Source organism: Coenobita brevimanus, chromosome 22 (genome assembly GCF_032717465.1).
Source record: "Coenobita brevimanus isolate Jiangsu-jjx chromosome 22, ASM3271746v2, whole genome shotgun sequence".
NCBI lineage: Eukaryota > Metazoa > Arthropoda > Malacostraca > Decapoda > Coenobitidae > Coenobita > Coenobita brevimanus.
Window position 1 is genome coordinate 43,874,861 of NC_136975.1, and position 12,718 is coordinate 43,887,578.

The 12,718-nt window shown below is 41.4% G+C and overlaps 1 protein-coding gene across 1 annotated transcript in view; it reads left to right on the plus strand.

Annotated features, from left to right (window-relative positions):
- LOC145392490 (uncharacterized) overlaps positions 1-12,718 on the plus strand; it is a 35,017-nt gene that overhangs the window by 9,914 nt on the left and 12,385 nt on the right. Inside the window, exons 3-6 of the mRNA XM_080266883.1 lie at positions 655-855; positions 1,932-2,095; positions 3,994-4,204; positions 9,584-9,689. Coding sequence (XP_080123009.1) covers positions 655-855; positions 1,932-2,095; positions 3,994-4,204; positions 9,584-9,689 — 682 coding nt within the window. The remainder of the gene's footprint in view (positions 1-654; positions 856-1,931; positions 2,096-3,993; positions 4,205-9,583; positions 9,690-12,718) is intronic.

A 12,718-nucleotide genomic window follows, 5' to 3' on the forward strand; every position in this document is an offset into this window, starting at 1 on the left:
GGCATCTTGCATTAGGCTAAATATCTGGACTGAGTAGCTCAGTCCCAGGCTTCTATGCTCTGCTTGATTGGGGCAATAAAGGACTGGATGATAGATAAGTATTTTACACATCATTATTTGGTTGTAGGTGGTGGCAACCTTCATCCACTCACTTGATGCATTGCTGCCTATGTCCTTCACCTCAATTATATTCTGTTTCTGTCCTCTCATTTTATTTATTCCATCCTTCCTGTCACTTTTATTAGTCTTCTTTGCACTTTAGATGGCTCTACACTTAGTGTCAAGCCTTATGATTCCTGTCACCCTGGAAACCATTTACAATTTGGATAGTAACTATATACTGTAATAAAATAATGGGGTGATGTGAAACCTACTACAGTGCCCCAGTTAACTGGTTGGAAGTTCAAATGTGGTGTCCATCGGGAGCCAAATCTTCACACTTTTCCTTGTGTTTCACAATGGTGAGGCACTGTCTGGTGCACAGGAACATCAGTTTACCACATGGGATGGCCCTACAGGGGATATTGTTTGCCTTCAGTTGGTGGGTCTGTTTTTCCAGACAGATTGAGGTTACCAACAAGAACAAGAACAACAGCAACACCATTTTTTCAAAACTCTTGTGGAAAAATGTAGTTATTCATAGCTTCCTTGCAGGACCTGGTAGAAAGTGGAGTTCCCCCCCAACCAGCTTCCCAGGTTAGAAGAAAAGGTGATGTGATGCGAGGTGGCAGAGAAAAGAAGAGGGGAGAACAGTTGGGTCCTCCTCCTCGTAGACGGCATGTTGGTGCACCGGTTGTACAGCCACTCACTGCACGGGAATACCTCCAGGCAGCACGCGCCACTGCTAGAGAGAAGGTGAGGGAAATAAGGTTAGTTAAGAGAAGGTGAGGAAAATAGAGCTAGGTGGGATGAGGTCATGAAAATACAATCAGCCAGGAGATGGTGAGGAGTCATCATCATCATCATCTTGACTTTTTTTCCCCCCCCCTCCCAAGGATGGGCTGAGTTAGGGTCCAGTAAGCAAAAAAAAAAAAAAAAGAAAGAGCACAGTAGAGGCAGAATTGTAGGTTTGGTCTGAATAGCCTGTCTGGTGAAATGGGAAAGGGCAAGGAATATACTTTACAGTTAGCTGGGGGAAGTGGAGGAAAGGAAAAGGTGAGGAAAATACAGTTAGCTGCAAGATGATGTATAAATAGCTACAAGGTGTATAAATAGTTAGATGGAAGAAGGTATTTATAATACAGTTAACTGGGAGAAGGTGCACAAAATACAGTTAACAAGGAGAAGGTGAACAAAGTACAGTTAGGTGGGACAAGGTTAGGAAAATACAGTTAGTGAGGAAAATACAGTTAGCTGACAGAGGAGAAAAGTACAGTTAGTGAGGAAAATACAGTTAGCTGAGAAGGGAGAAAAGTAAAGTTTACCTGGGAGAAGATGAGGAAAATACAGCAAGCTGGGAGAAGGTGAGGAAAAAATGATGTGGGAGAAGCTGGGGAAAATACAGTGTAGTAGGGGAAGGTGGTGAAAGTACATTGAGATGGGAGAAGGTGAGGAAAATACAGTGAGATGTGAGAAGGTGAGGAAAATACAGTTAGCTGGAAGGTAGGGAAACTTCTGTTAGCAGGGAGGTGAGCAAAATACGATTAGGTGTGAGAAGGTGGGAGAGTATAGTTTGATTGGAGGTGAGGATAATACAGTAGGTAGGAGAAGGGAAGGAGGTTTTTGTGGTATAGCTGATGTTTTCAGTGGGCTGGAAGCATAACCAGTTACTTATTTCCCAGCAGTATCCAGCAGCTGTTGGGAAAAAATTAGTCTCGGTTGTGTATTAAGAGTTAAATTTTCTTAAGTCTTAGTTTGGGCTTGTTTATATTGCATTACAGGGTTGGCTATTTTTATTACATAACCAGGCTCACTTTTTTTTCTTTTAATAGAACTTAGCACGTGTAGCAGAAATAGAGGCAGAAAGACTGGAGGAAGAGCTGTGTCGGGAGAGAGGGAAGAACACGCAACTGGAGGAGCAGCTTGATCAACACCAGGAGGCTTTGCAGGAATTCCTACAGTACCACTACCACCAGGTCTCAAAGGCCATAACCAAGTGAGAGCCTGGTTGATATTTATCAGAAGTATGGCCTTCTTATAGTGTAGCAGATACTGGTAATAGGTGACAGCTGTCAGGATGTACATATTCATGTGATAAATCTCCACGTTAATAATATGAGCATGTCTGTAGGTAGGAAAAGTGAGAGTATGCTGTATTTTGTATATTCCATAATCATGATCTTAATCCAGTGTTTGACATTCAAATTGGGTGGGAAGGTTCAGAGTACTGCTTTCCTATCTTACTGGGAATAGACCAAGAAAAAGTAGTCTCCCTCCTTCTTGTGCTGTGGGGAGTATTAGATTGCTTTCAGTGTAACTGCTGGATGGAGAGACTGCCACATCTCTGTTCCTGCACAGAGTTGGTTTCCTACTAGCAGTTTCCACACCATTTCTTTGACTTTAGTAGCATGCATGGAATAAGTAGCTAGTATTCTTTCCTGTCTTCAGGAATTATCTTTATTAACAGTATCTCTTCTGACAAGAAAATAATTGGATCTAATAATGTTATGTAATCTCAAACATGGCCTACAGTATATATAAGAATGTATACTGTAATCACTCGTGGATTCGTGATCACTGGACAGAGGCAGTTTGTTATGGTTATATAACACTCCCTGGTATCAGAGGTTTTTGTTCTTATATAAGTGAACAGATGGAGTTCCCAAATGCCACTTCCGTCATACTTGTGCTGTGCTTGGGTATAGCTTGCCCATCTCATTTCTTGATACTTTGGAATCTAATCAGTACAGATTGGTGTGCTGGTATCAGCAGGATGTTTTCATGACATAAGCTAAATGGTTTCTCGTAGCCCAGGAAGTAATTTATTCTGTTGGGTGATAAACATATGACAAAATAGATGCCTGGTAGTTTAGTGGGTTAAAGTACTCCAACTGGGCATGGCCTATAATACAGTAGTTTACATCTTAGAGAGGGGATTAGGATTTATTTCTCATGAAGTGCCACTCAAGCAGTAATAACTGTTTACCCTTGTCTTGAATGTATGGATTAGCCTAAGTAGCCTAGTTCCAGGCTGCTGTGTTCCTTGTGGGAGAGTAAGGATTTGAAGATAGATAAATTTTCCCTTGACTCACAGGGATTTGAACCTATGGTAGTAGGGTTACCAATTCAACACTGTGGCCACTCAGTAGTATTTTATATTGCAGATATATCAAGGTTTAATATTATTCCAGCTTAGAATATGCAATAGATTAAATAGATTTTTGTGTAAATTCATCAGTATGTGTTGCAGTGCCTTGTAAAGTATTATACAGTAGACCCTCACCATGACGAGCCTTGATATAATGAGTTTTGGATTTAAAAAATGCTTCAGAGCTTACTGAGCTTTCGTCGGCTATAACGAAAAGTGGTCATTAAATGGGGTGCAGTGGGTCACAATACATGTTTCCTACCCTTTTTACTCTAACTTGGCCAGAAATTTCCCTCTCCCCATTATGATTTCTGAGTTGTAATACCAGATTATGATACAGTACTACTGTATTAGTCATGAAATGCTATGACAAGGATGTGAAATTAGTGGCAAAAGGGCGAAATTATAGGCCAGTTTTGTGTAAAATGGGTATAATTTTAATTTTTAATACTTGAATGTGATATTTTACTCATTTATTTTCAAAGGTGATCTTGAATTCCCATGTGAAGGGGTAACCCTCAGATTTAACAAACTTTTGACTTAACGAACATGGATTCCTCCCAGTTAGTCTGTTATAGTGAGGGTGTACAGTACAGTGTCTGGTTATTAGAATGTGGAGTAATGCATAGTTGTGAGTTGTACCCATTCTACAACTCTTTGGGTCACTGAATAAGTGTTGGAGTATTGCATGTCTGTTATACAGATATACAGTGTGTAACTACAACGTAAAGTTTCTCATCTCACAGAGGTGAAGAAGCCAAGCGTAACTTAACTGAGCAAGAGATACGCATCAACTATTTTTCGGGTTTGCTGGCTGAGGCTCGAACTGTTCAGGAAGAGGAGGAGGAACGCTTGCAAGAATTGACTGCTTTTCAGCAGTTTCTTGCAGCAGTTGCTCCTGCACAGTCATTAAGAGATCTCAAGAGGCGCATACAGGAGATACAAATGGAGTTTAAGGTACTTTCCAGCCCAAACATTGTTGTACTTGCTATAAACCTTTGAGACTGTGACTCTGCTGTCTCTCTGGCAGCTGTTCTTATTAATTGGAGAGTTTTACTTATGATAATTAGGCCTGTGATGGGTGCATGGTGCTAAAACATGTTCAGTGTACAACAGGAAGAGTAATTTCAGAAAAAACATTTGAAATTTGGCTTCATAAAATGTCTGCCAAAATGATTGCACAATTAATTGCTTTAGGGCTTTCTAGTGTCACAATTTCATGTCTGTTTTACCTCTGAATAGTAGGATAAGTTAAGAAAGCATACCAGTAAGTAGTTCTGGCCATACAAGGATTTTAGGGGGGAAGTAATGGTCAGACTTGACCTTAGTGGTTCATAGATTTTTTTCATTCTCCAGACCCAGGACAAAATATGATAACATCAGTGGCCTCAGTGTACATCTTCCTTTGTAAAAGCAAACAGAGCAATATTGTTTGAATGAACATGTTGGATATGAGACTTTAAAAAACTTGGGTACGGTACTTAAAAATAGAGAAATGATGCATGCATGTAAAAGAGCACTGAAAATGTAAATTAAGCACTCAGTGGTAAAGTTGAAACTGCACACCATTTGGAGTATCAGTGGCTGAGTTGCACAGTAAGTTCACAACAGAGGCAGGTTTCCTTGTGGTACTGATTAAGCCACTTTTGCTTGATGCCCAACTGCTTTGAAATCTCTTTGCAGGTATAGATGAAACTGACATAATCATCCAGCATTCACTTTACTGATAATATTGTAGCACCCTATTCATCCCAACATTCAGACTAGATCTTTTCTCAAGAGTTTGTTTTTGGCAAATGAGCCACTTTTAAGTTTCTGGAACCTCTCTTGTATATTCTCTATTGCCTTCAGGTATGCTTTATATGAGATGCACAAAAGAAGGATTCATCACAAATCTTCCTTCAGGAAATTGATAATGATATCCAGTCTCTGATAATGATATCCAGTCTCTAGCTGTTGTTTTGTTGTCAAGTAATTCTGGTCTGTTTGTCTGAGCAATCCTGCCAACCACAGGCAAGCAACTGCCCTTGCAGGGTTGTCCTGTTCAGTGAACTAATATTGTCTTGTGGTAGACAGCACCTCCTCACCACAGCAAGGAGGGAAGAGTGTGAAGGTTTGGTTCCTGGGTGGATGCTGCATTTGCATCTCTCCACCCAGTTAAGAGGGACACCATAGTAGGCTCCACATCACCATATTAGTTAGTTATAGGTTTACAGAAAACCAAAAGGCTTGTCACTCAGTGTAGAGCCATTTGAAGTGAGGAGAATAATGATAAAAAGTGAGAGGAAGGATAGGAGATGAAGGAGGGCAAACACAGGAAAGAATGGTAAAGGTGATGGGACAATTGAACGGCTCTGCACTGAGTGAGTGGATGATGGTCACCACCACCCATCACAAATACAGTAAACTCTCAGTTATCCGACGTCACAATATCCGACCCAATACAATATCCGACGCAGCATTAGGCTGTATTAAAGCAATGTCTGGCAATTTTCATGCAACATCCGGAACTGAAATGGGATGTAACCGGCGGTCCAATGGAATATCCAGTGCTGAGGGTCCTTAGCTGGCTCGTAAGTGGTAGCCAACTGGCTCCAAGGGAAATTCCAATACTCGGGAGCCAATGAAAATGTCCAGTACACATCAGCCAGTCAGAATCTGTTGTGGGCGTGGCTTGTCCGGCCCAACAAAAATACCTCCGTACTCTCATTCTCGCCCGTGGATGTTGTGGAGTCAAGATGTGTCTGTGCACTCCTGCTCTTCTGATAATGTGGTCTCAAAACCCTGATGCTTTGACTAACTCTGTGGTGTCCCATTTTGCAAAGCTAATGACCTGTCAGTACCCATGTCCTAGGGCTTTGTTGTGATTGTTAAAGTACCCTAGTGCTGTATTGTGTACTGTACTGTTTACGAGTGCAAACCCCCAATACTGTTTCTCCCCTTCGATGCCAGCACTTGGTGATTACATACAGTAGCACACGATGTCCAGTACTGTATTACTGTTCTGTATCATTACTGGATTGTTTTTATATGCCTAGTTTTCATCTTTACTCATGGTAAAGTTTTAGGATAGAGGGTTGAGATGGATAGAATCACAATACTGTATCTGGATTTTGCATATCCGGGCATAGGGCTTGGCTGAATTACAACGGATAATTGAGAGTCTACTGTAGTGTGTAGTGAGTCCATAATGCTTACACAAGATTATTCCATAGTCCGCCATGAAAAATGCACCTTGGTCCCCAGTTTGGGAACCACAGAGTCATTTAGCCGTAATATAATGAGTTTCCATGGACTAAGACGCATGGTTTTGAGTCACATGGTACATTAGGTTAGCACATCCACTTTTTGTGTTGGTCCCTCCATTACAATTGAGTGCTTTCTCCTTTCTGAAATGTTTCTTTGATGCTTGCAGGGAAATTACAGGATGGGGGGGGCTCTTTGCTGTGTACTGTTGTAATATTTTAGCCTATTGTATGATGGTGCTAAGGCTGCAGTGAGTGTGGATGGTGAACTGAGTGAATTTTTCGCTTTGAAGGTTGGGTTGAAACGGGGATGTGTCATGTCTCCATGGTTGTTCAGTCTGTACACGGATGGGGTAAAGAGGTACAAGGTAGGGCAGTGGATGTTGGAGTAGCTCTAGTGAGAGAGGGTAGTGTTTGGAAACTCCTGTACTGTTGTTTGCGGATGATACTGTGTTGTTGAGTGAAGATGAAGGGCAGCTGCAAGGCTTGGTGGATGAGTTTGGGAGTGTGTAAGAAACGGAATCTAAAGGTGAACATAGGGAAGAGTAAAGTGATGGTCTTTGAGAGAGGTGAAGTCAGTGAATGTATAGTGAGGTTGGATGTTGAGGAAATGGAAAATGTGAGTGCATTTAAGTACTCGGGAAGTGTGATGAATAAGGATGGAAGTTTGGAGGCTAAAGTGCTTGAAAGAGTGCAACAGGGAAGAAAGGTTGCTGGTTCTTTGAAAGCAGTGATAAGAAACAGGGAAGTGAGCATGGGAGTGAAAAAGTTACTACATGACAGTATTGTGATACCAACTCTAACGTATGGAAGTAAGGCTTGGATGTTGTTGGAAGGACACAAGTCAAGAGTGAGAGCTATGGAAATAAGTTATTTAAGAGTCACATGGAGAGACAGGCTGACAAATGAGGATATAAAGGAGCATTGTGGTGTGGATGTGGATGTGATAGGAAGCGTTAGGAGGAATACACTGAGGTGGTTTGGCCGTGTGGAGAGGATGGAGGGTGAGAGACTGATGAGGAGAGTGTATGTGAGTGAGGTGGAGGGAGGGGGAGGCCGAGGATGAGATGGAGGGATGGAGTGGAGAGGTATATGAGAGAAGGGGGTGTGAGTTGGGAGCAGGGCAGTGAAATGGCAGGGGACAGGGCGACGTGGAGGCGATTTGTTTGTGGCCACCCTGTACGGGATTAAGGCGTCTGGCAATAGATGGATAGATAGCTGTCATCTACTTTTTAGATGCTTGGAAGTGAAGTGAGTTACAATGCTCTGACTTCTTATGGGGAAAAACGATTTCATTCCAAGGGATGGTTGGGGTTTTTTACTTACGAAGTGTCACTCGTGGCTTAGCAACTGGTTCCTCTTGCCCTGAACACCTGAACTAAGTCATGTGGCCCCAGATTCTCATGCCTCTATAGTGGCAGTACTGGACTGGATGATCAATAGGTGTATTCTGAACTGGTGTCACAAGAGGCAGATAATCATATTCATTAGGTAATTACCGGTACATAATTACATGACTAACATAAGGGGAGGTATGAAGGGGTGTACCTAGAGATTTGGGGGCTAGGTCCCCCCCCCCCTGCCAACATCTAGTGAGATTTGATGAAAAAGATTTGCAATGAACAAACATGCTCCACCACTTAGTTGATAAAAAAGCTCAAAGCTGACCCACTAGAATAAGAATCATCATTCAGCTCTTATGCACAACTGAGTTAAAATATAAGCAGATCGGGTTACATTAACAGTGTTTTATTTAGGGAGGTATGTACAATTTTTATTCAAGTTGCCAGATATCTCATTCTCAAAACTTATCTAATATCTCAGCCGGGGTTGTCGGGATGATAAATATACCTGTATGTATATTTTTAAATATTAATAAAAAAGCTTATAAATTTTTAAGGCTTTTTTTGGGGCCCCCCCTCAACTGGGGGCCTGGGGGGCAGTTTCAAACAGCCCTCCCCCCCACCACCAACCCCCTCAGGTATGCCACTGGAGGTATTGATAGAAGTCATGCAGTACTGTGTCTTGTTAACTATCCTATTTATCAATGTATAGTCTAGAGATCTTTAGTTGCTGTGTCAAAATGATTCTTGGTATGGCCTATTGGATTGCAGACCTATTAATTTGCTGTACAGGGGATCTCGACCTCTTTGTGTCCTGTTTATATAATTCAGACTTTACAAATTTCTGAACAAAGAATTAAAAGGATTTAAAGTAAATTGCTGTATTCATTTTAGATTGTATTAATTTTTTTACACATATACTGTACAGTGTTGTTATGAAGTGTACAAATACGAGGTGGTATACAGTACAGTATGTATACTGTATATGTATATATATATATATATATATATATATATATATATATATATATATATATATATATATCATCTCATCTCATCTCATAAGCCGTTTGAGTGTCCATTGCAGGACTGGCCTATCCCGACCAAAGTTGGGACAATACAGCCAATGTATCTCTACCAAGTGGCTTAGGCTGTCTGGTAGAGATTGTATGTAGGGTGAGAAGTGCATGTAAGTGTAATTGTTGTGTTAGAGTGGCTTTGGATGTGTGTGTAGTCTGTGAACCAAGTGTAATCGGCCCGTGTAAGCCGACTGGGTGCAAGCATACTTTATAGTACATGACACTGGTTCAACCACAGCACCCCTTGTGTCTGCTAATGCAGTACGTGGCCTGAAGAAGCTCCCAAAGTTTATTACCCTGGCGGGGCGCGAACTCTCGTTCTTCAGTGTACGAACACGCACACTTTACCACTGTACCACAGAGGCTCCATATATACAGTATATATATATATATATATATATATGTATATATATATATATATATATATATATATATATATATATATACACACAGTATATATTTAGCACAATGTTTTAGCACATTTTTGCATGTTTGAGTATGTGTTTGTAACCTCACAGATAATTTTTCGACTTACTATATGTAATTTGCATATACTGTTGAATACTTTGTTTACCATCTTCAGAATTGGGAGCCGTATGAAGATTTGGGAAACAGTATAGTATAACTGCTTCACATGTATTGGAAGTACAAGTGTTATTTATGTTACAGGATTTTCAAGAGTCAGAATCTGAAAGCAACACTATCCCTCATGTTGATCGTGCCTTGGCTGCTGCTGCTTCAGCTGCTGACAAGTGTGGAGCATCTGTGGTTATGGGTATTTTTATTATATTCCAATTTATTCTTTTGTATTAGTATGTCTCATAAGCCAGTCGTCATTATCATCCTGCTGTGGTTCCAGGCTCGTCTGGACTTGAATTAATAACACATTATCACAAGTGTGTTGGATTTGTGGGTTTGGGGATCTGTCTTCATGCAACAGGTGTGCCCAGTCAGGGCAGATCATGATTTTTTTTTTTTTTTTTTTTTTTTTTTTTTTTTTTTAATAAACAGATATCTGCAGTATAAAGCCATTTTGCTGACTGCCAATTTCAGAAGAGCTGCAATCCTCTGTGAGAATTTTGATATGGAAAAGAGAGCTTTAGGAGTGAGATGTTGAGTCTAGAACAGTATGTATGAAGAATAATACCTTGAGGTGATATGAATGCATTCAAAGAATCTTCAGAGATATTGTATCAAAGAAAGTTCTGAAAGTGAGATGGTGATAATGCTGATAAAGATTGTACAGTATGTGTAATGTGCAGAAGAGAATTAAATGGTACATAAGTGAGAGTGAGGGTAGGAGAAGTTGCCAGAGTTAGTGGGAGGAACATATGAGCCTTAGTAGCCTATGGGGTTTTCCAGGAGGGAGCAGGGTAACATAGATGATGTTGCAGTACTGCACACAGTATACCTACCACAGCCTCAACATCAGTTGCTTTTCCTGTCATCCTTCCACTGTCAGTTGTCGCTGTAAAATAACTCAGGAATAAAAAATAATTGTGATGTTTTTGTTTTTAAATTCAGGCTAACATGGATAGGTATGAAGGCTGTGGACAACATGTCTCTTTGGATCATTAGTTTGCTTTGTCAGAGTAGTTTTTGTGAGGTAATTGAGGGATAACAGTAATGACAGCAATTTTTTGTGAAAAGAGGTGGACAAGTGGAGTGAGCGTAGATATTAATGAGTAGGTATTCTGATGAAATAAAAGGTGTTATATTGCTGAGGATATTGGAAAGAGTAGTTTAACAGGCGTCATGAATGTATTGGATAGTTTAAGTCTGAGGCGTGAATTGTTTGCCTGTACTGGCAGTCTCCAAGTTACGATGGTCCGACTTACGTTTTTTTTACTTTTCCGTGGTGTACTATCAGTACAGTATTCAATCAATTGTACGAGATATTCAACACTGTTATAAAGTAGGCTTTGTGTTAATGATTTTGCCCAACTGTAGGCATATTTTAGACTTCTGAGCACATTTAAGATGACTTGGCTAGGCTAAGATGTATGGTTGGTTAGGTGTATTAAATGCATTTTCAGCTTACAGTACTCTTTACTTATGGTGGGTTTATTGGAACGTATTCCTATCGTAAGTTGGGGACCATCTGTACTGTAATTTGTGGCTTCTGATCTTTTATTATTCTGGGAAAGGGAAGATAGAATATTACCCATATACTGGGAGGAGGCTGTAGCACTTCCGATCAGGGTGGTACTCCGAAGGGGAATGGGAATGCTGGTGATAGGGAGAGCTGGAGCTCCTGTTTTGCTAGCTACCTAACCATCCCCTTTTGCTGAACTTTTCAGTGTGACACTAGCATGGAGAGTAAACCAGCATACTCCCCCAAACGCTTCCTCTAACTATCTCATACACTACACTACATGCACCTTACGTATCATACAAGATATCCCACTACTTCACAAGGGTTGATGCCAGCAAAGGCATGTGGCCAGGAAACTTTGCCCTTGCTACCTGGTGGCAGACCTTTTGAGGGAATGTGTGACGAGGGCTCCGCTAGCATCGATTTTGGGGCTGGGGTGTGATGAGGCTCAAACCTGTGCTAGAGGGTACAGGACATTGTGGTTCCCAGGCTGCCACTTCCTCCCAGTAGAGAGGTGCCCGAACCTGGGAGTAGTGCCCCAGGAGGCTACCCTATCAATGGGTGTATAATGGCGGGACAGTTACAGCGCCAAGGCGGGCTTGGAGGGTGTCCCAGTAGCTGTCCTGCCAGGGTGCCCCGAGGCCACTACCACAGCCACTGGTCAAGGCTGATGGGCTAGGCATCCCAGATTCATTGCCTGGACCTGGAACTGTGCAGTGGGTGGGGTCTGTGGCATGTTTCTCCCCTTTGTTATTTTTACTGATTATGACCAGGTTAAAGAATGAAATTCAAAGCAAGCCTGAGGACACTGAATCACCCAGGGGAATCAGAGTGGCTTCTTGGAATGTTGGAAGTTTGAGGGATAAAATGGAGGAAGTGGTTAAGACATGGAGTAGGAGGTGGGTGGATGTGGGATGTGTGCAAGAAGTCTAGTGCAGGGGTGGATCAGCCAGAAAGATTGCTGGGAGGGATTGTTATTATAAGTTGTTTTGGCGGGGTAGGACAGACAGATATGGTGGTGTGAGTGTGTTTGTTGGAGAAAAATGGGTGGAATATGTCATGAATGTTATGAGGGTGATGGGAAAATAGTAGTAAAAATTTTGTCGGATGGGGAAAATGGTTGCATTTATATTGGCGTATACTACAGGCAGGCTTGGATTAGGTAGTGAAGGATAGATTTTGGGATGACTTAATACACGTAGTAAGTGGTATGGGGGATGATGAGATTTTAGTTTTGGGAGGGGACTTAAATGCTCATGTAGGTGAAGTAGCTCAAGGATATGAAGGAATACATGAGGGATGTTTGTACAAGAAATGAGGAAGGGGAAAGGATAGCCTACTCGAGTTTGGAGAGGCAATGAATATGGTTGTGTGCAACATACATTTAAGGAAGAGAGAGAGTAGGTTGATTGCATATGAGTCTGGGGGAAATAGCAGTCAGGTAGACTATTTCCTGGTCAGGAGGGCTATTAGGAGGTTAGTGAGGGATGTTAAAGTTATAGGGAATGAGGAGTGAGTGCAGAAACGCAAGTTATTGATATGTGACATGGTGCTTAAGGAGCGGGTGATGAAAAAGAGGACCTATACACTTAGGAGGAAAATATGGAATCTGAAAAACCAAGCAGTAAGGGATGCTTTCTACAGGAAGATGAGGAGAGTGGTGGCTGAACAGGGAGCTGTTGACAAAAGTGTTAATGAACAGTACAGAG